The sequence below is a fragment of the Epinephelus moara genome, chromosome 6, assembly GCF_006386435.1.
Source record: "Epinephelus moara isolate mb chromosome 6, YSFRI_EMoa_1.0, whole genome shotgun sequence".
In the NCBI taxonomy this organism is placed as follows: Eukaryota; Metazoa; Chordata; class Actinopteri; order Perciformes; family Serranidae; genus Epinephelus; species Epinephelus moara.
The window spans coordinates 30,329,638-30,349,535 of record NC_065511.1 but is presented as its reverse complement, the minus strand read 5'-3'; the positions used below and the strand labels follow the sequence as shown (position 1 = coordinate 30,349,535).

Below are 19,898 nucleotides of genomic sequence, written 5' to 3'. Positions count from 1 at the left end.
AAATATCTATATTTAACCCCAAAAGTGTCTCTCATGAAGGAAATAAACCACAACTCACTGTCCATAAGGCATGTTCATAAGATGATTTTATTCCACCAATCTGAATTTATTGAAATGTCCTCACTGCGTAAGCTCTGTACATCTTTTAGCCATCTTATACATTTTGCATGATTTCTGTCGGCTCTCCTGCATGCAGGGGCCAACTTTTCCATAGACACGCATCACACACTCAATCATTACATTCTCGTCAATATACACAAATAATAATACATTTTCCAATTACAGCATTTCTTGGAAGTAAAAGGTGATTTCCCTTTAAAAGCATTTTTTCTGAAACACCTATTGATGTAGGCTATTACAGCACACACAGTGTTTGTAATGCGCTGTAGATAACAGGTAATAGAGTCACATTGTCCTTAATGCCTTTCAGGCAGGCCTCAGCAGTCCACACATGGCTCCAAGGCATTGCTCCACCCATTGAAACAAGTGAGACCCAATGCTACACTGAGATGCATTCTTACAGCATTTCAGTTGTTGCACTATTGTGAACAATTCTATGATGGAAATCCCCATTTGGGGCACTGAATGTCCACAGTCCAATTTCCAGCAGTTTGAAGAAGACAACCGAGAGTCTCATGACGTCCCACTGTTTAGTCCGAGGGTCCTCGTCACACAGCAGCTGTGGCCGTCGTCAGCTTGAGGGCATCTGACAGGTTGCGTTGTTTGACTTTACTGTTGGTTATGGTTTCCAAATGGCTCTCACGCACCCATCCACGATGCCGATCGGACAGTCTGGTCCCCTCTACCCAACCTGGGAGGTAAAAAAGAATATATCACAAACTAAATGAATGTGTATTCTCTATAAATAGGCTGCATATATGGTGAATCAACATGGGAATTAGAGAAAGATAGGGAGGTGATTTTACCGTCACTGCTCTGTTGATGCACTAGGATTATATCGGCTTTTTCCAACGACAGCTCATCAGGCTGCTGAGCAACAAATGCTCGCATACACTGCATCTGTTGAAAATCTGTGTGGACACAAGAGGAGAGATGTTAAACCTGCAATCATAAAGATTAAATCATCAGTAATGCAAGCTGCTGCTGAGATGTGAACGTCTTCACAGGACTGTCAGAAACTGCGTTTCACTGACATTTTCCTCACTCTTCTGTTACATTTATTTTTGGTTTGGCAGCATTGCGTAATTCATGGCAAAGCTCCACCTGACTGCCACCTGGCTTTGGTCTAATCAACCAGCCAGGGTAGATGAAAACACCTGAGTGGGTGTGCAAAGCCTTTAACAAGTTGTCTGTTCTACTTTTAATAGTAATTAATGAGACTTTCTAACCAGCTACCAATGGTAGGTAACTGCATTCACCTGCAGTCCAAGTAGAGTACATACTAGGAGCACTACACTTTTTATTTTTGCCATGTTGGGGATGTGTCATGGTCGGGAATTTTACAGTATTTTCTTCTCGTAATTAATACTAAGAGGCTGCTATGAGGGCTTTATTCCCCACTGGCTAATATTTATTGTGTGATATGAATTATGCACATGGTTACTTCAGGGTTTCTGCCAGGTATATACTGCATGTAGGTGTGAAATGTATGCACAAATTTAACAGTTCAACGAAAAAAGAAAAAACCCACAATACTATCTTTGTTTACTTTCATGCATCCCTCACTAAGGATGCAAAATGATGTTTGGAATCTGGATTTAAAGCTCACGACAGAGTAACACATTGAGTGTTAACTATGCAGGAATCAGACACAGCTTAGCACTCTGAAATGTCTAAACCAAACAGCATACTTCACCTTGTGCAGCAGAAAAATCAACTTCAGAATGCGGCCGGGAAAGAGCGGATATCCAGCGTAGCTTATCACTCCTGAAGAAAGAAAAAACAAGGATGAGCAACTTTTTCCACTTTGTGGCATGCCAACTGATACATAGGCATTCCCTGCAACTGTGTCAGCCACTTACTGTGTGTCAGTCCGTAGCAGCAGGGCCTTTTGTGTCAAATGCAGCCGGAAAAGGTTCTTCTGGAGCGAGTGAAGCTTGACACGACAGTTCTCGACACGCAGGTCTGATACAGGAGCGTGGTCTATTACTGTAAACCTTCCCCCCCTGGAAGCAGCGTGAGAACAAAGGAGACATGAGAGGGCGGAAGGAAAGACTGTGATAAGATTCAAGTGATGATAAAATACAGCGGTTATGAGAAAAACAGGATGCAGCAAATGGTAATGGATTATTCTACATCAGAAAACATGTTTGTTGACTCACTCTTTCTGTAGTGAGAGTAGCAAATAGTCATTGAAGAGGTGCAAATAAATTTTCCTCTCTGTGTCCTTCAGAGAGAAATCCATCAGTTCAGTGACCGGCCCTTCTCGCACCAGCCTCCGAGACTGACTGATCAGAGGGAGAGTCTGTAACAACACACACAGAACGCAGTATATTAATATTTTTGGGCGTGAAAGGTAATAGAAGCTTGACAAAATGATCTTAACTCGAGCTCCCTTTCTGGAGCCGTTAACCACATCTAGTGGTCAGTTGCTTATTGGTCATATACACAGCCACCTGCTATCAAATGACTGTAGATCATGGGGATGTCAACTGAGCCGTCTCCATGACAACTGATGACAACCCCAGTGCAGCTGAAAAGCTATTAAGTGTACCTTAAGTTAAGATGATTTTGTCATTGTTTTTATTTTCTTGTTGATTTCATAAACATCATTGCAAACACAAGGAAAGTTACACATCAGTGGTGGAAATGATGGGTGGAATCAATGCCATGATATTAAAAAATGTTGTGCAATACTGAAATATCATGATATGCCTAGTAGCTGTGACTTACCCTGCACTCAAAGTCCACCTTAGCACTGAGACAGACCAGCGACTCGATGCTTTTCATCTGAGTGATGCTGTCGTTGCTCTCTTGAATCAGCTGAAAAAGAGATGAATGAATAAAAAGAGCAGATGTCACAGAGGAGTTTTAGATATCCAGGACATTTTTCAATAGCATCAAAATATTGTTATTTGTCAATGTACAGTGAAGGGGGGATGTTCTGTACCTTCTCCAGAAGTCTCAGAGCTTTGATGGCCTGAGTCGCCTCCGCAGTACCAGGGGTCGTTCTCTTCACAATGTTCTGGATGAACAGAATCAATATGTGCGTGTTAAAGTGAGATAAAATGCTTAAGGATTGATTGACATGTTGCAGACCATCAGCCTTTGCTCACACACACAAACACACCTGGACCAGCAGCTTAATTCTTGTGATCCTCTGAAAGGGAAGGACGAGGAAGGAACGAAGAGGAAGCCTCTGACAAACATCATTCCTCTCTAAACTCTCCACAATCCGCCTGAACCCTGCATTCTCATTCCTGAAAGAAAAACAGAAATTGAATGCAGAGATAGAATTTTTTTTTTGTAAAATAAGAGAGAGAATACAGACAATAGCTGAACACAAAAGCTTGACAGAGTGGCTTACATGAGTCTCTGGTAGGTGGCGTCCTGATAGGACTGGTTGGTGAGGTAGGGCACATAAACCATTTTGAAGCGCTGACAGTGCCGAGCGATGATGTCACACACAGTGAAGTTGATCATTTCTGATTCCACCCGCTCCTCCAGCTTTGATAAAAAACTATAACAAAAGTCATAAAGATCTTTTTTAGATTATTTCTCCCACGGATTTGTAAACAAGTCTGATAATCACTAAACTGTTTCATGTCAGATCTAAATGATAAGATTAAGCTCAGACGGGTAGAGAACTTCATCCAAATCATGTTTATCATCTCTGACCTGTGGCTGATGGCACGAACGTCAGCAAGCCGGGAAAACAGCCAGTTCCTATCCTGAGTGGTCAACAGCGCCCCCAGCTGTTTGGACTTGACAAATTGTAAAACAACAATGTCCAAACTCCGGCAATAGGAGGCTTCTGAGGTCACCACCTCAAATCTCACCTAACGGGAAAATTACATTTTAAGAAAGAGAAGATCAAAACAATGAGTAAGGGACAGCAAGACAGTAAATCATGGCTAATAAGCATTATCATTTCCCTGAAGACTGTGGCACTTAGACAAAGATATGACTAAGTGAGGCGGAAGATTTCACAATAAGTAGAGGACTTCCAGCTCTGACACGTCGAGTTTATGGTTTTAGAGGGAAACACCTTCAACACCTACACTACCAGTGAAGCACAACACGCTGACACAATCACGTCGTCTGGCAAGCAACACTTTTCCCCTGATAAATAAGTAGATTACTGGGAGGGTTTTTCTAGGATGTGGCAAGTCCAGACATTTCACACGACTTTAGCAGTTTGAGGTGTGATGTAATAACAGTTAAGTTGATTCATGTAAGTCATGCCATTTCACAGAAAGTCACCATGAACCATTGGAAACATCAGAAAAGTTGCTGATGTAAAAAAGACGCCCCAAAATAGTCACTTGTAAGTTAGCACGGGGAGGTGAATCATTAAAACTGTAACTAAAGATTTTTTACATTGAGTGAAAGAAGAATTTCATTGTGTCAGTAACTTTGTAGACGCTGAAACATAAACCTTTGCTCTGATTCTCACACTGCTTAATATTTATTGTATACAAATGGAACAATTTTAGCTGCTCTGATAAAAATTTCCAGTCTAATCAAGATCAAATTCCTTCCTGGGGGCTGGATGAAGGAAGTAAAGCATCATGCTTTTAACTGCCTGTGGGAGTTACGCTGGGGTGGAAATGCTGTGCCAGTAACTTTCCAAGGAAATACAAATGCATAATTAGGTTGGATCAAATACCACTGAAAAGTTAGTGGCACAACAATGAGATTCAGGAGAATCAGAAGGCAAAATCCTTCCTACATTTATTATGAGGACATTTCTGCCATCAAATGCTGACTAGACCCTCATATGTGCAATAAAACAATGTGTTACCTCCTGCAGTCTCCTCTGGTCCTCCGTGAGCTCCTCCAGCTCAACACTGTTCCTGACCCCCGGCAGGTCCCGCCACAGTGTGGCTGACTGTGTGAGAGAGATGGACAGACGTGGGGAGGAAGGCCTGCCTTCACTTCTGGGGGGCTCGGGAAGAGGCAAGCTTCTAACACTGGTGATAGAGCCTGTGTGGGCCAAGGAGTGAGGATGCGGGACAGGTGGCAGGGGAGGAAGAGGTCTGCGGGCAGGAGGAGGTGAGGGCGCAGGAGATGCGGTGGTGTCCTCGGACACAGAGGTGACTTCAGAGCGAGCCTGAAGCAGGATCTCAAAGTTCTGCGCGGCCTCGCTGTACTGCTGGTAAAGCTGGGCAGCATCTGGGAGACAGAGAGAAAGTGGGGCGAAGAAAGACAGCAGAGGAGAAGAGGGAAAGATGGAGAAAGAAAGTTGAAAAATACAGGAAGCAAAGGAAAGAAGATAGATAGAGACAGGAACAGTGTTAGCCAAGAGGAGTTGTTTGCATTTGACATTCCTTTTACACACACTTGTCGGAATGCAAAGTCGCAGCAGCAGCTGTTTTTCCCTCAAGTTAGAAGATATGAATACTTGCAGAAACCCGTCTCTGACTTGCACAGACACAGATGATATATACAGCATACGCACACACACACCTGCCCCATTTCTTGCAATATCCGTGTGAATCATAGCTCAAGGCACCCGCTGCCATTTTAGGTTGTTTAAAACATAATTTCAAAATAGTGTGAGCTGACACACATTTCCTCTCATTTGTGTATTCCTTTTTAATTCAGAGCCAATGTGTTCAGAGCAAGAGATAAACACTTAGCGAGCTTGTTTTCATACCAGGATGAATCACACGCAAACTGAAGGGAAATGCTCAACCACGTCATAGCCTTCCTGGCCACAGCAGTGGCGTTGATATGATCTGAAGTCACGTCACTGTGCCTACATGGTCTTTTCTAATAATAAGTCTTAAAATTTACCCTGAGTCAAAAAACATCATACGGCATATGAAATTTTGAGAAACGGCATTGATGAAGTGTTTGATTTGTGCCTGAGAGTTCATGAACTTTGAAGTGTATGACTTGAATGAAGCTAAATAAAGGGGGGACAGATATACTCACTGAAAAACCTTGAATTCCTCTTCCGTCTGCCCATTGTTTCCAAAACATTCCTACAGTGCCAAGAAACAGAAAACAATGTATTAATAATTGTAAATGTGGTTTTTTTTTTTTTAAAGAGAGAGCTGTCTGAAACTGCTTACAGAAATAAAACTGCACTGAGTGGTTCAAAATGTTAGTGACCTTTCTGACACTATAAAAATAAAGCATTGTACCATGACAGTTCTTTTATCAGAGACATTTAATCATATAATTAAAGAACCAGACACATCTTGACCTCTACACTGCTGTACATAGGCAAAAGACATTCGTTTTGGTTAAAAATGACTTTTTGTCATTTATAAATATGTCATTCATAAAGAGACCTAAATGACTACAAAAAGACACAACTCAACTACAGGGAGACACAAAATGACTACAGACACACAATGACCACAAAGAGACACAAAATCTCTTAAAAGGACACAACATTACCTTAAAGAGACACAAAACAACCACAAGGAGACACAAAATTAATGCAAAGCGACACAAATTGCCCTAAAAAGACATTTAATTACATCAAAGACACCTAAATGACTACAAAAACACACAAAACAAATAAAAAGGAGACACAAAAAGACAACAAAGAGACACACAACCACAAAAAGATGCATAATAACTACAAAGAGATGCAAAACCACCTCGAAGTCTGTGTGTCTTTCTCCTATGTGGGAGAGGTGGTGGGGCCTTTTGCATGTCTGTGCCCAGGGGCCCATTATCTCATAATCCGCCCATGTCTACGCATGAAGTAATTGTTTTTGGTAATGCAACTTGAAATTTTGAGGGTTAAGAAAAATAATATTGTAATCTTTTGTATTAATTCAGAACAAAAATTGGTTTAATGCTTACTGTAACCCACATCAAAGTGGGAAATCAAATCAAAGTTAATGCTTTTTGCCTTGGTATAACCCCTTTAACAGTGCAAACAAACTCGGGTCAAAGTTTAAAGTCAAGATTTTAATTTAGATAAATGACTTCATTTAAAAACAACAACAAAGAATTGCCACATTTCCAATATTATGCCTTTAAATCATGTAGCTCAACACCCAGTTTTAAAATCCTTCTACACTGTGGTTAAGGTTAGGTCTTTTGCCTTTGTGGGCCAGTACTGTATTTCAACATGTGTGAATGTTTTACTCACCTCAGCTCCACTTCTCCCCAGCTTTTGCTTCGATCATCCTCATCATCTGGAATGTAAAAGTATCCATTCGTCGCAATATTATACAACAACATCCTTCTCAGAGCGCTATATTCTGATTAACTATGAACTACAGTGATTTTAAATGAATGGATAAAAAGACAAAAAATAAATAAATAAATAAATAAATAAGTTATAAATAAAATTAATTACTGTTAGTTTGTTAGTAACGTGCTACAACAAGCAATACAAAAAAGATTAGTGTTTCCAAAATCCGTGCGTCCCGTGTTGTGTCTCAAAGCAGAATCAACCCCAGCCTCTTGTACTTCTAGTTTGCCTTCACTTTCTCTACCTCCACTTATCCCGCCCACTACCTGTGCTTCCACCACAACACTGTGACGCAGTTTCCAGTGTAAGGCAGTGCAGTAAGATCTGATCAGTGCACTGACTACGGCTACTAATGGATGTCTGCCGTTCTGCCGCGACCCCAAAATGATGATGGCAAAGCAGAGGATGTGACTAGAAGATCGTGTCTGATTAAAGTTGATTACAAAATCAAATGTCAACTTCATGTAAAGGTTACTTCCTCTGTGGGCAATCTAGATAGACATATGTCAGCCTGATTGTGATTTCTTTTTTTAATGCTGATTGATGAGAAGCGAGACAGAAAACGGTCTCACTCCTCCATCTTCTTTCTTTACCTGTAGTAGAGAATATTCTGGTTCTGCGATCCCTTCCAACACCTTCCTCTTCATCCACTTCTAAAAGCCCTCCAGTTCTTCTTTCAGTGGTTTTACGGATTCCCCTTCTTCGTATTCGGGCCTCAGGGCCCAAATCTCGGAAGCTGCAGCTGCTCGTCACAGTCGCCCCCTTTTTACTTTCTGCGACCACCTTTCCCCCTCTGCCATCCACCCCAGTTTCCTCTCCCACCTCCTCTGCAGCATCTCCCTCCTCAGGCTCCTCTCCCTGACTTTCGTCTTCACTTTCAACCATTCTGTCTTCCACCTCCTGGCCCTCACCCTCTGTGGAGGGAATGGGGAGGTCAGACTCAGAGTCATAATTCAGAATGGGGCAGCTGCTGGGCTTGTACAGCGTGCTGCTCACAGATAAATACATCTCCACCTCCTTTTTTCTGTTTGCTTCTTTTTCCCGTTCTGATAATTCGCCTGCCTCCTCACTACTATCCCCCTCTACAGCTACCTTTTCTAACCGAAGGTGACCAGATGGCTCAGTCTCTTTGTCCATACTGTGATCCTCCTTCCCTTCTGTGTCTAATAGTGTGTCAGCATGAGTGTATGTGGGTGTGTCACCATGCATATTTGGGAACTGGTCAGCATGCATGTCGGCTTGGCTCTGCCCCATACCTCTTAGTCCCTCCGACGGCTCTTCCTCCTCCTCCAGCTCTGGCTCTGAGTGCTGTTCGTCCGTGCTCGACTTAAGAGTCTCTTCTGCTGCCTCCTGCTGTTGTTGGTCGTTCTCGATAGCTGTCTCGGACTGGTCGACCCCTTGGTCTACCTCTGCGTGAGGTTCATCAACAGCTTCCTCTGAGCGTCCCAGAATCTCCCGCACCACACTTTTGGCCCATTTAAGGTGGGGGGCTTGGGAATGCCGCTTGGGCTCCGCAGACATGCTCCATGCCCCGCTTAGTCGGATCTTAATGGCCTCCAACTCTTCGGGACTCATCGCTCCAGTGTCAATCCTTTCCAGGATGGGTTGAATGTCTTTAAAATTCACCTCAGGACAAACATCGCCATATGGATTACTCGGGATTGGCGAGGTTTGCTCCAACTCTCCTTTATTTTTCTCTCTCCACTGTGTAAGGAGTTTTTCAGTCTGTGAGTCTCTTTTAATCGTCCCTATTTCGGCGTACGGGTGCTCCTCTTTGCTCCTCTTTCCCTCTTCAGTCTCTCTGCGATGCTCTCTGTGTGTGACGTCCACTTCACTTGTTTCTCCTGTGGTCGGCCTTTCCTCCTTTGGCACGTCACTCCTGCCTTCTGCTTTCTGGTTGTTGATGACCGGGCTTTCATCATTTCTAGTCAGTGTCAGATGCAGGTCATGCTGAGGTTGCTGTGTGGCCTCATCACTACAGTGATGACGACTGTCTATATTTGGATTGTCTCCTCCCATGTGATCGGACTGCTTTCTGGTTTCTGACCTGGGCAGCGTTTGCCCAATCAAACAGATGACGTACTTTGGCTTCTTCTCCTTCCCTTCTTCCTCATCATCGCCTACCTCCTCCTTTCCCATTGCCCAGTCCTCTTCCTTCTCCTCGTCTCCCTCGTACCCCTTGGTGGCATATGATGGCCTTGAGGAGCCATCATATGCCACCCCACCTTCCCAGGACTCCTGACAGTCCACAAACTCCCCATCTTCCCCTTCTTCGTCTCCGCCGCTGGACAAGGTCACAAAGCTCTCCTCTCCTGACAGCATTCTGTCTCTCTCTCGCCTCCACCCTGTCTCACTTCCTCCTTCACTCTCAGAGCGGGCGCAAGAATCGCTGCCACCCCCTTCCTCTCTGTCACTCTCCTCTGTGTTATCTGTCACGTTCTCTCCCTCCACATCCCTCTGCCTGCTTCCCTCTATCCCTCCATCACTGTCAGACAGATCTTCCTTCCCTCTCTTATCTACTTCTGCCCAGACTTCACCCACCTCGTCCCCATCTACACTTACACCCTCTGTCTCAGTCTCTATGCCTCCCCTGTGCTCAGTCCTCCCTTCATGTCTCCCTCTGTAACTGCTCTGGTCCAAAGACCTCTCATCTGGTTCCTCTTTTACTCGCCGCCCCTCTCTTCTCCACTCAGCCTGTGACTCTGCACTCCTCTCTTCTTCTCTCCTCCTCTCCTTCTCCCTTGTGTGTCTCTCTCTGTCTACAAATTCGTCTTTACTATTCTTGCCCCTCTGTGGCTCTAACCACATCCTCCTCTGTGTCGTCATTTCTTCTCTGTCTCTCTCACTTCTTTTTGGCTCCCTTTTAGCAGCTGTATTTCTCTGTTCTTCTATGTCTCTGTCACTGTCAGCAGTGTTGTCCCTCCCCGACTCCCTCTCCTCAAAACTGTCTCTGCCTCTCCTATGTCTCACCTCGCTGTCCATGTCGCTGCTCCACTCTCCACTGCTCTGGGTTCGTGGCGGCACCCTAGGGGCCGTCTTATTCTGGGATCTGCTACTTCTGTCTGTTGTATCATCCCACCTCGGATCGGCCTTTCTTTCCTTTCCTTCCCTGCCTCTCCTCTGCTCATGCTCTCTGTGTACGTCTCCCTCCCTCCTGTCATTCTTCAAGTCTCTCGCACTCTCCTTCCACCTGTCATCCACCCTCGGTGCCCTCCTGTCAGTGTCCCTGTACCTCTCCTTATCTTTCTCCCCTCCCTTCCCCCTGGATCGATCCCCTTCTCTGTCCCTGTCTCCGTGTCTCTGCCTGTCCTCGTCTCTGTGTCCCTGCCTATCTCGATCTCTCTCCCACGTTTTGCCCTTGTCGTCCCCCTCGCTTCTGCTGTGTTGATATGTCAACTCCTGCCTCTCTCTGTCCCTCATTCTTTCCCTCTGCAGCTCTCTTTCGTCACTGTCTCCCTCGCTCCTGGTGTCCCTCCTTCTCTCTCTCCTATCTGAGTGGATCTCTCTGTCTCTTCTCCTGAGTGGAGACGGCACTCTGGCCTCCCTCTCTCCCATGTTAGGCCTCAGCTTTTCTGTTTTTCTAGCCTCATCCCGCTCTCGTCTGTCCACTTCTCTTCTCCTGTCTTGAAAACCAGCATCAGACTCCTGATACCTCTTTCGGGATTTCTCATCTTCCACAGGCCTCCTTCCAGTGTTTTGTCCCTTTTCCTTTCCCCTGCTTCGGATCTCATCTCTTTCCCTCTCTCTGAACCTCTCCCTCTCCCAATCATCTGGGTCTAGTCTTTTCGGCCTGTCTCTCGGCCTCCTTTCCCCCCTCTCTTCATACACCTCAGTGGTGGACGCCATTCCTCTGCCACGATCTGCGCTGCTTTTTCTCATTCTGGGAAATGTGTCACCTTTCTTCACCCTCCTCTCTACCTCTCTGTCAGTCTCCTTCACTTGATGTGACAGCGGCCTCCCGTTTCTACCTCTGTCATCCCCTTGCCTCATTTCCCTCTCCCTCCACTCTCTTTCACCCTGTCTTGGCCGGGGTGAAGGACCTCGGTCTCTTTCATAGTATCTATCCCGCGGGTCCGTGTCTTTGTATCTGGCTTTGTCCCTCATTTTCTCCGTTTCTCTCTCCCTCCTCCAGTCTTCCTCTCGGTTGCTGTCTCTCTCTCGCTCCGACTGGGCGGTCATCGCTGGCCTGGGACTTGGATCCCGGGAGATTTTTCCACCTGGTTGAAGCTTGCGGTCAGATGTGTTTATGTTAGTGTCAAGGAGGGTGCAGCTGGGCCTTTTGGTCCCCATTGTATCATAATTTGGAGAACCTAAAAGACAGCAACAGTCCACATCAACAGTTTAGAAATCATTATGAGTCAAGCTGTTTGTAATGCAAATTAAGCAATATGGAGGATGTATGCAAACTTTGACATACTCAGTTTATGTCACAGAGTTGAGTATGAATACTACGGAAAACTTTTATTAAAGTTACTGCTACCTTTGACAAATCATGCTCGCTGCAACAATGTAGCTCTGTTTTTAGTCTTTCATTCTCTCATATTATCAAATACACTGAACTGCTCAGCTCTTACTTTGGAGCTTGAAACTATATATTCCCAGCCAGTCTGGTTCTGTAATATCTATACAGTAGAAAAGTATGCCAGATAAAAGGTGACACCCTCTTACAGTTCTCTAAGAATGCAGCACAGACTTGCAAAGCACAGCATACCAACAGGAGTCTTTCAAAAAGCGAGGGCCTGTGACACATAGGCATGGCATGTAACATGTAAACCACAGCTAAGCTGGATCTAACTGCGTGTTCAAACCAGAGAGCACCACACAGAATAAGTGTACATCTGAAATCCATTAAAAAAAGTAGCATAGAAACTCACCTGAATGTTGCGTCCTGGGGAGATCTGTAGTCTACCCCCCCACGGTCCAGCTCAGCTCAAAAGCATGAGATTGCACAACACATAAGAATTCATTCCCTGTGTTCACATTGTCTAGTTGACATACATAATAAATGTCCTCCTGTTTTCTCAAACAGATCAAGACTGCCTTTTTCTTTTCTAAATACGTGAACTCCTGTGAAAAACTTAATGTTTACGCCTGAACTCTTCTTGCTTTTCCCTCTTACTGCCTCTCTCTCACTCCACCTCCCCTCCTTTCTCAAATTCCCAAACAAGTTTCAACAGATTGACACTTATCTTTCCCCTCCTCCTTCCCTCTGTCTTGTCCTCTCAGTGGCCGTTGCTGAACAGGGAGATCTCTAATAAATCAGCCAAAAGTCCACCGGGTCTGTCCACTACTTCAGTCCTTTTCCCTCCCTTCTACTATCGACGTGATCGCCTGTGTGGACCCCCCCTGGCAAAATAAAGTCCAAAAGTCTCTCCTCTCTCCTGCCCCATTCTTCTCTCGTGAAACACAGGAAGTACACCTCCTTGGTGTCTCTGTCTTGAAGCAGCGATTGGCTGATATGGAGTAGACGGGTGTGTCTGCACAACACACACAGCCAGGTAAGGGCTGTGATAATGCAAGGGAGAGTGGGGGGAGGGGAGACAGAAAGTGAGGATTGAGAGCACACACACAGTTTGGTGGAGAGCTCACTGAGGCCTGTAAAAACTTACATTCCCCTGTGAGCTTAAGAAAGGGAAAGAAGGGGAAAGACAAACTGTTTCTTATGATTTAAAGGGAAAAAACAAGATGAAGCAATCACAGAGGAGGAAACCGAGGGAGGAGCATTAACAAGGGTGATCTGTGAATGATTTGTTTAACAATGACTACTTTACTATGGTGATCGAGTGCTCAAGTGACCTGAGATTAAAGGTTTGGAGTACCAAAACTCTGTCGTTGGCATTACCACATAAAGACACAAGACCCAACTATGATCACTTTAACATTTACTTGTTCCCTTGTTTTGCTGCAGTGCTCAGGTTTTATTCATTTTCTCAAGTATTTACAGTTTTTCATTCAGATTTGTACTTAATTTTAACAGATTTAAAATTCAGATTAATGCATTTCACAACTTTACATCTCAAGCTGCAGGTTTATTAGATACACTCCTATAAAAGAAATGGAGTCCAATAAGCCCTGCAATAAATCCTACCATCATGAGGGTTATTACTGTGTTCAGTTTTCAGTTCTTTCAGGTGTAAATTAAATTTTATAGATATTTTGCAGGTGTTTCTAGAATTATGTCCACCCGATTTATATTGATGAGGAAATTAGTTTTAGCAACTGGTGTTCAAATGGAACACCTGAGTTTCTGTTTACAGCATCAGAGGCCGTGAACTCTGAGCTTGTGAATACCACAACAGCAGAGTGTTTATATGGACTCTTTTCGTGAACAACATGACCCCATTTGAACGCAATGTGAGTGTACAGTATATAGCTGCTCCTTGTTTAAAGGAATAGTTCATAATTTTGGGTTATACAGCTCTCTTTCTTGCTGAGAGTTAGATAAAAAGATTTATACTACGCTCATGTCTGTACCAAGAATGTGAAGTTTTAGCCAACAGCTGGTTAGCATTAAGACTGGAAACAGTGGGAAACAGCCTGGTTCTATCCAAAGGCAGCAAAATATCACCTACCAGCTGTTTCTCCCTGTGCCCAGTCTTTATGCTAAGCTGCTGTAAAGGCCCCAGACACATCAAACCAACATCACAGAATTAGTAGTGACGAAAGCCAACTGTTGCATCGCCTCACGTCACCTGTGTCTCAGCCAGAAAGTTGCACTTGAACACACTGTTAAGTCTACGGCCAATGGCCAACTAGCGTCATCAGAAAAAGGGAAACCAGAAGATGGTCAGGACGGATTCAAGTTTGCACATTAAAAACAAAACCCAATGTTGAACGAGCAAAGAATATCTTATTTTAACAATTCTGCTAAAGAGCTCAATGGCTAAAGAAATCATATCTAATATAACAAGTCTGTTGCGATCTCTTGGCCTCTTGACTTTAACTGTTTGTTTGCTTTCCTCACTCCGGTTTCTCTTCTCGTGCACTGAGCTAAACAGCCAGTCAGAGTGATTTCTCTCACAAAGGCCAACTAGTGCCAACAGTGCAGGACACACCACAAAAACTAGGGCTCCAGACAGTGTCAGGGCCCTGAGCTAACCAGCGGCCAGCTGTGGCTTCACACTCACTGTACAGACATCATCAAACCCTTGGCATTAAAAAGAATAACTGTATTTCACAAAATGTCAAACTATTCCTCTTGTACTAGATATTTTTACATATTAATTCAAACATTATATTTTTTTACTCTGATCTTTTAGCCCTATATTATTATTATATTTAGCTTATCCTTCACAGGGATGTCGGGGCTGAAGCCTCCCAGCCTGGCAACTAACCTTTTAAAGTTTTTATAATTTCTTTAAATATGTTGCTTTTTTTATGTGCTTCATCTTGTTGAGTGGTTCCCAAACTTTTTCCTTAAGGGACCCTTTTTCTATCATTAAGTACACTAATGACCCTTGACTGAGTGACATATTGTGTATTATCTATTTTTATTTTTATTTTTTTGTTGTTTATTTGAACTATATATTTCTAAATAATCGTGTTAGATGTCTTATATTTTCACTTATCTTTCTACTCTTGTAAGGAGCACCTGTAACGCAAACAATTTCCCCTCAGGGATCAATAAAGTATTTCTTTCTTTTTAAGATATTTTTTGGGGGATTTTAGCCTTTAATTGACAGGATAGCTAAGTGTCAAAGGGGGAGAGAGAGGGAATGACATGCAGCAAAGGGCCACAGGCTGGGGTCGAACCCGGGCTGCTGCGGTAACAGCCTTGTACATGGGGAGCCTGCTCTATCCACTAAGTCACCGACGCCTCTCAATAAAGTATTTCTGATTCTGATTCTGATATTTTATGGATATTTCATATGATATTTAGTGCATAACAAAACAGTTCAAAGCAACTCATAAACAGTACAATTAATCCAAACAGTGACACCTCCTAAAATCAAGAAGGCCTTGCAACCCCCTGTGAAGCTCTGGCGACCCCTAATGGGGATCAGGACCCCCAGGTTGGGAACCAGTGAGCTAAGGAGGTGCAAACATAAAGTTGTTGCACTTGTAAATTTTAAGAATAAATCAAACTAGTTAACTGTCTTCTTCTTCTATAGTAAGAATTTTAATTTCAGTTGAGGTTCAGAAGCTAACAATGAGGGTGAGTTACAAACAAAACTCTCCTCACATGGACTTTGTTTTTTGGCTGTTTCCTCATTAACGAGCCTGTTGTATTAAATGCACTGAGCAAGTGCTACTGAGGAATGTTTGTCATCTGTGATCTTATCATTTTAAATAGTTCAGTGGGTTATGATAACAAGAATAGGGCACTGTTTTAGGCAGATTAATTTGATTAAACTTTTAACAGGTTAAAGCCTGACTTGTATTCAAATTAATGAAGGATGAGCTGCAGACCACTGTATAGAAAACAAGCTCTGTGTCACCATGTGCTATTGTAATCAAAACTGCAGACTGAATGTAGCGGTAGCAGTATTCATATTGAGCAAAATATTCTACAAACATTTCCTTCAAAGTTAAATACACTCATACATTTTATCAGAACATTTTTAACAGCTTGCCTTCAGGAATGAACGTGGCAGTAGGTCTACACATATTTTAACTGGAACACATCATCTGACTTCCTAAACAGATGATCATCATGTACTTTGGGTGACAAAATACGCCCATTTGCCACCACTGCCAAGTACTTTGATCTACAAAACTGAAAATAATTCAGTGTGGCACAACAGCTCTGCAATAAACCCTATTATCATGAAGATTATACGTTTTTGTTTTTGTTAAGAAGCGTGTTAGATAGGTGCTGAATCATCTTTATGGTTATTTTGGAGTCTGTAGCTTAGTTTAATATGGTTGGCATTAAGAGGAGAGGGAAATTAAATCACATCTGTATGAAGTAAAGGATTACACAGTGAGATCCAAGACTCATTACGACCTTCAAAGAGAGTAAACACAAAGATATTGATGCTATTAGATGACATCATTTCTAACAACGCTACTATCGTTGATAAAATCTGAAAAAAATATATACAAGTTATAACTAGAAATATTTTCACGCCAGACTTACACGTTTACCACAAGCCACTGACTTTTCATTTGTAACGTGGTGGTTACCTCATCTGTAGTTTGTGGTGCTGTTAAAGTGTAATCCATTACACTAAGTGATGATTGAACAACACCACAAACTACAGCCTCCAAAATGATTAAAAGGTTGAATCATCACCTATCTAAAGGAAAATGAAGATGGAGGTATGGATCGCTGCTGGCATGTTGTATTAGATCTGCATTAGTTTTACCTGCTGTACCTAATAAACCGGCAGCTGTGAGTGTAAGTACTATTTTATGAGGGGGATCCCTCGAACATTATAAATCTTAATATTTTTTTGAAGTTCAGTAACAAAATAAGACTTTTCATCTAGGACCCCTGAATAAAAGGAGCTTAATCAGAGTTTAATAATTGATATTACAGACTGCTCTTCATACTTTTTGTTCCATACAAGTGGCTCTATATACTGTTGGTCAGCCCACCATGTTGATCCAGACTATATCTCAACATCAGTTAAAAAAGTTGGCCTAAAATTGTATACAGAGACATTCATGGTCCCCACAGGATGAATCCCGCTGACTTAAGTGATCCTCTAACTCAGTGGTTCCCAACTGGTCCAGCCCCAGGGTCCAGATTTCTCTGTAGTCATTACTTTAAGGTCCATACAGTTAAATGCATTCAGCGTCATACTTGGGTTTACTTTATTATATAAACTGGTTTGAACTCCAGGTTTGGGGGAGCCCCTCTGTGCAGAGTCTGCATGCTCTCCCCGTGTCAGCGTGGGTTTTCTCCAGGTACTCCAGCTTCCTCCCACAGTCCAAAGACATGCAAGTTAATTGGTGACTCTAAATTGTCCGCAGGTGTGAATGTGAGTGTGAATGGTTGTCTGTCTCTATGTGTCAGCCCTGTGATAGTCTGGCGACCTGTCCAGAGTGTACCCTGCCTCTCGCCCAATGACAGCTGAGCTCGCAGGAAGAAGGGCATTCACACATTGTTAAACTTCCTTTCAGCTACTGCCAAGCTGGCTATCTGGTTGAGTCAGAAGAACAGGGCTCCCTGTGCAGGTCCTCACAGGACTGTTGAGGGCTCGGCTCAGGGTGGAACATGCCTACTACAGACTGAAAAACTGGACACTGTCCACCTGAAGTGGGCAGTAGGGGCAGTATTATGCTCTGTGGCAGATGATGAAAGCTTGGTCTTCACATTTTAAACTCTATGTATGATTGGTGTGTATCAGCCGCTCCTTGTTTCTGTGGCTCTGTTCTTTATGTTTGGCCTTCTGTTGTTGGTGTCTGACTATGGTTATCTTTGTGCTGGGGAGGCTCAGATGTTCTTTGGCCTGTAAAACTTTTGCAGCGATTAATATAGGGCTTTTTAAAATCAATCAGTGTCAGATAGGACAGGCTCCAGCACCCCCATGATGCCCAACAGTAAAAGTGGTTGCGGAAAATGAATGAATGAATTATAGAATATATACACTTTCATATATATTTTTTTTTTCATTTTTTCAGCATTTAAAGTACATAGATCATCTAACATTTTTAACTGGCTCTAAAAAGTCATGTTTCATGTTAGAATAAACAACTGGGCAATACTGTCCCTAACCCAGAGTATATTGGTTTCGTGTTTGTTTGTTTTTTTCTTTAATTTTAGTTATTGTAAAATTTTATTTCAAGTTAAAATTCTTGAATCTAACTTGCCTTAGGAGGCCTGATTTGGTGAAAGGTAAAATAATGTGCCAAAGAAGTGGAGATGTGTTGGTCTGTATCCTGTGAATATAATGTGAATTTAGTAAAGCACATTTTAGTAGAACTTCACTTAATTTAAATACTGCACTTACTTGAATCTGTCTGGATCCAAATGCATCTCATTAAATGATAATTAAACTGTACAGCTCCTCCTCACCTCCTCTGTAAGTGTGTGTCAGGTCAGCTGATGCGGGTATGAGGAAGCCTCAGCTGCAGCTCATTGGTCCCGTTTCATCTGGACGGTCACATGCGCGCGTGTGTTTAGTTTCACTTCCGCACTCCGCTGCTGCCTGTAGCCCGTTAGCCTCCTGGATGCCACTTCACACGTTTTTAAGAATAAGCGCGTTTTCACACCAGGACAGGAAACAGCGTGCGGCTGACTACGTTCATTTGAACCTCCTGAGCGCATGAAGATTCACTTTGTCTCACCTGTATGACGACATAACGGCTGTACAGCTCCATTAGGTCAACCAGGAAGCGACGTTAGCACGAGGAAGCATCAGCGAGCTACATGTTTAAACTACTGTTAAACTGTAACTAACAAAGACGCTTCTCACACTCAGTTACGCCAGAGGAAGTCATGAAGGTAGGTGCACCATGCAGCACAAAGTTTAACTCTGTGAAGCTTTCAGAGGGGTGTTTTTCAACGGACTGTTTCCTTAAAAAAGTTCCTGCCTCATGCGACATTTTGCATCAATATGCTTCAAAATATGTGGTTTCACAACTTCATTTCCTTGTCACGGGATTAGTTTGGCCACGTTGTGTTCTGGTTTTATGTCCTAAAATATTAAAGCCTGCATTTGAAATATGTTTCCCCCCAAAAAATGGACAGGTAGGTTCCTCTTTTGTTTGTTGAGAAAGCAAATAAATGAGCAGCTCATATTGGGAACAGCAGATATGCAATTCCAAATCCCACCACTTCATTTTGAATTATGTCAAACAGGAGTGAACTAGGACTGCAACGATTTGAGATTTTTACAGTACGATGACTGTCTCAGAAAATATCACAGTATCACAATATTACAGATTTTTATTTTTATTTTTTTAGAATAAAGCGTTAATTGCAAGCAGACAACCAGTTACCAAAAATACATTATATGCTTGCAGGTACAAAGAGTGTTGTGGGTTTACAGCAGTTTAACACTATGACTTAAGACCGTCTTTCCTCATTAATCTTTTTTTAAACAGTGTAAACTCTATAAAGTTTTCTTAACCTATTTTACATCGCAAAAAATTGTAACAATTATCAAATTGTGAGACATTTAAGTACATTCGTAGGTTAGGAGACCAGGCATTCTTCAAGGGACCTATTGATTTGTCAATACCATAAAATAGATAAATAAATAGATAGATAGATCCTTTATTGCAGCATATAAATGTTACACATGCACTAACACACACTTGCTCATCGCATCATTCTTATGGTCACACACACACACACACACACACACACACACACTCACGTTCATATCTATATTTTTAAGTTGTATGATAAATAGTGAGTAAGAGTTATTAAAAGAGAGAGAAAAACAACAGCCAAGCACAACACTTATTACACACACGGTCATACATATGGGATCCAGTTTGATCGTAATTTTTTCCATTGTGTATATTTTATTAACTATATCTGTCCATTTCTCTATTGTGTGTGTGTGCGTGTGTGTGTGTGTGTGTGTGTGTGTGTGTGTGTGTGTGGGGGGGGGGGGGGTGTATTATAATTATATATAATTATTATTATCATCAGAATGAA

At 42.7% G+C, this 19,898-nt stretch overlaps 2 protein-coding genes across 4 annotated transcripts in view; one reads left to right on the top strand and one right to left on the bottom strand.

Moving 5' to 3' along the window:
• Positions 1-68: 68 nt before the first annotated feature.
• Positions 69-12,981, bottom strand: arhgef5 (Rho guanine nucleotide exchange factor (GEF) 5). 3 transcript variants are annotated; one of them, XM_050047304.1, is made up of 16 exons: positions 12,217-12,966; positions 8,599-11,652; positions 7,936-8,256; positions 7,238-7,283; positions 6,061-6,110; positions 4,925-5,295; positions 3,799-3,959; positions 3,488-3,640; positions 3,251-3,380; positions 3,071-3,145; positions 2,854-2,943; positions 2,283-2,425; positions 1,983-2,126; positions 1,817-1,887; positions 927-1,031; positions 69-811 (listed from the first exon to the last, which is right to left on the bottom strand). In XM_050047304.1, exons 2-16 carry the CDS (start codon positions 11,630-11,632, stop codon positions 669-671), a joined length of 5,037 nt encoding a protein of 1,678 aa, XP_049903261.1. In that variant the 5' UTR covers positions 11,633-11,652; positions 12,217-12,966; the 3' UTR covers positions 69-668. The 3 variants fall into 3 exon arrangements, with proteins under 3 accessions (XP_049903261.1, XP_049903260.1, XP_049903262.1); XM_050047303.1 differs by having other exon boundaries at positions 7,936-11,652; positions 12,217-12,981; XM_050047305.1 differs by lacking the exon at positions 7,936-8,256 and having other exon boundaries at positions 12,217-12,960.
• Positions 12,982-18,402: 5,421 nt separating this feature from the next.
• Positions 18,403-19,898, top strand: part of m6pr (mannose-6-phosphate receptor (cation dependent)) — an 8,980-nt gene continuing 7,484 nt past the window's right edge. Inside the window, exon 1 of the mRNA XM_050047489.1 lies at positions 18,403-18,734. Coding sequence (XP_049903446.1) covers positions 18,729-18,734 — 6 coding nt within the window. The 5' untranslated portion in view covers positions 18,403-18,728. The remainder of the gene's footprint in view (positions 18,735-19,898) is intronic.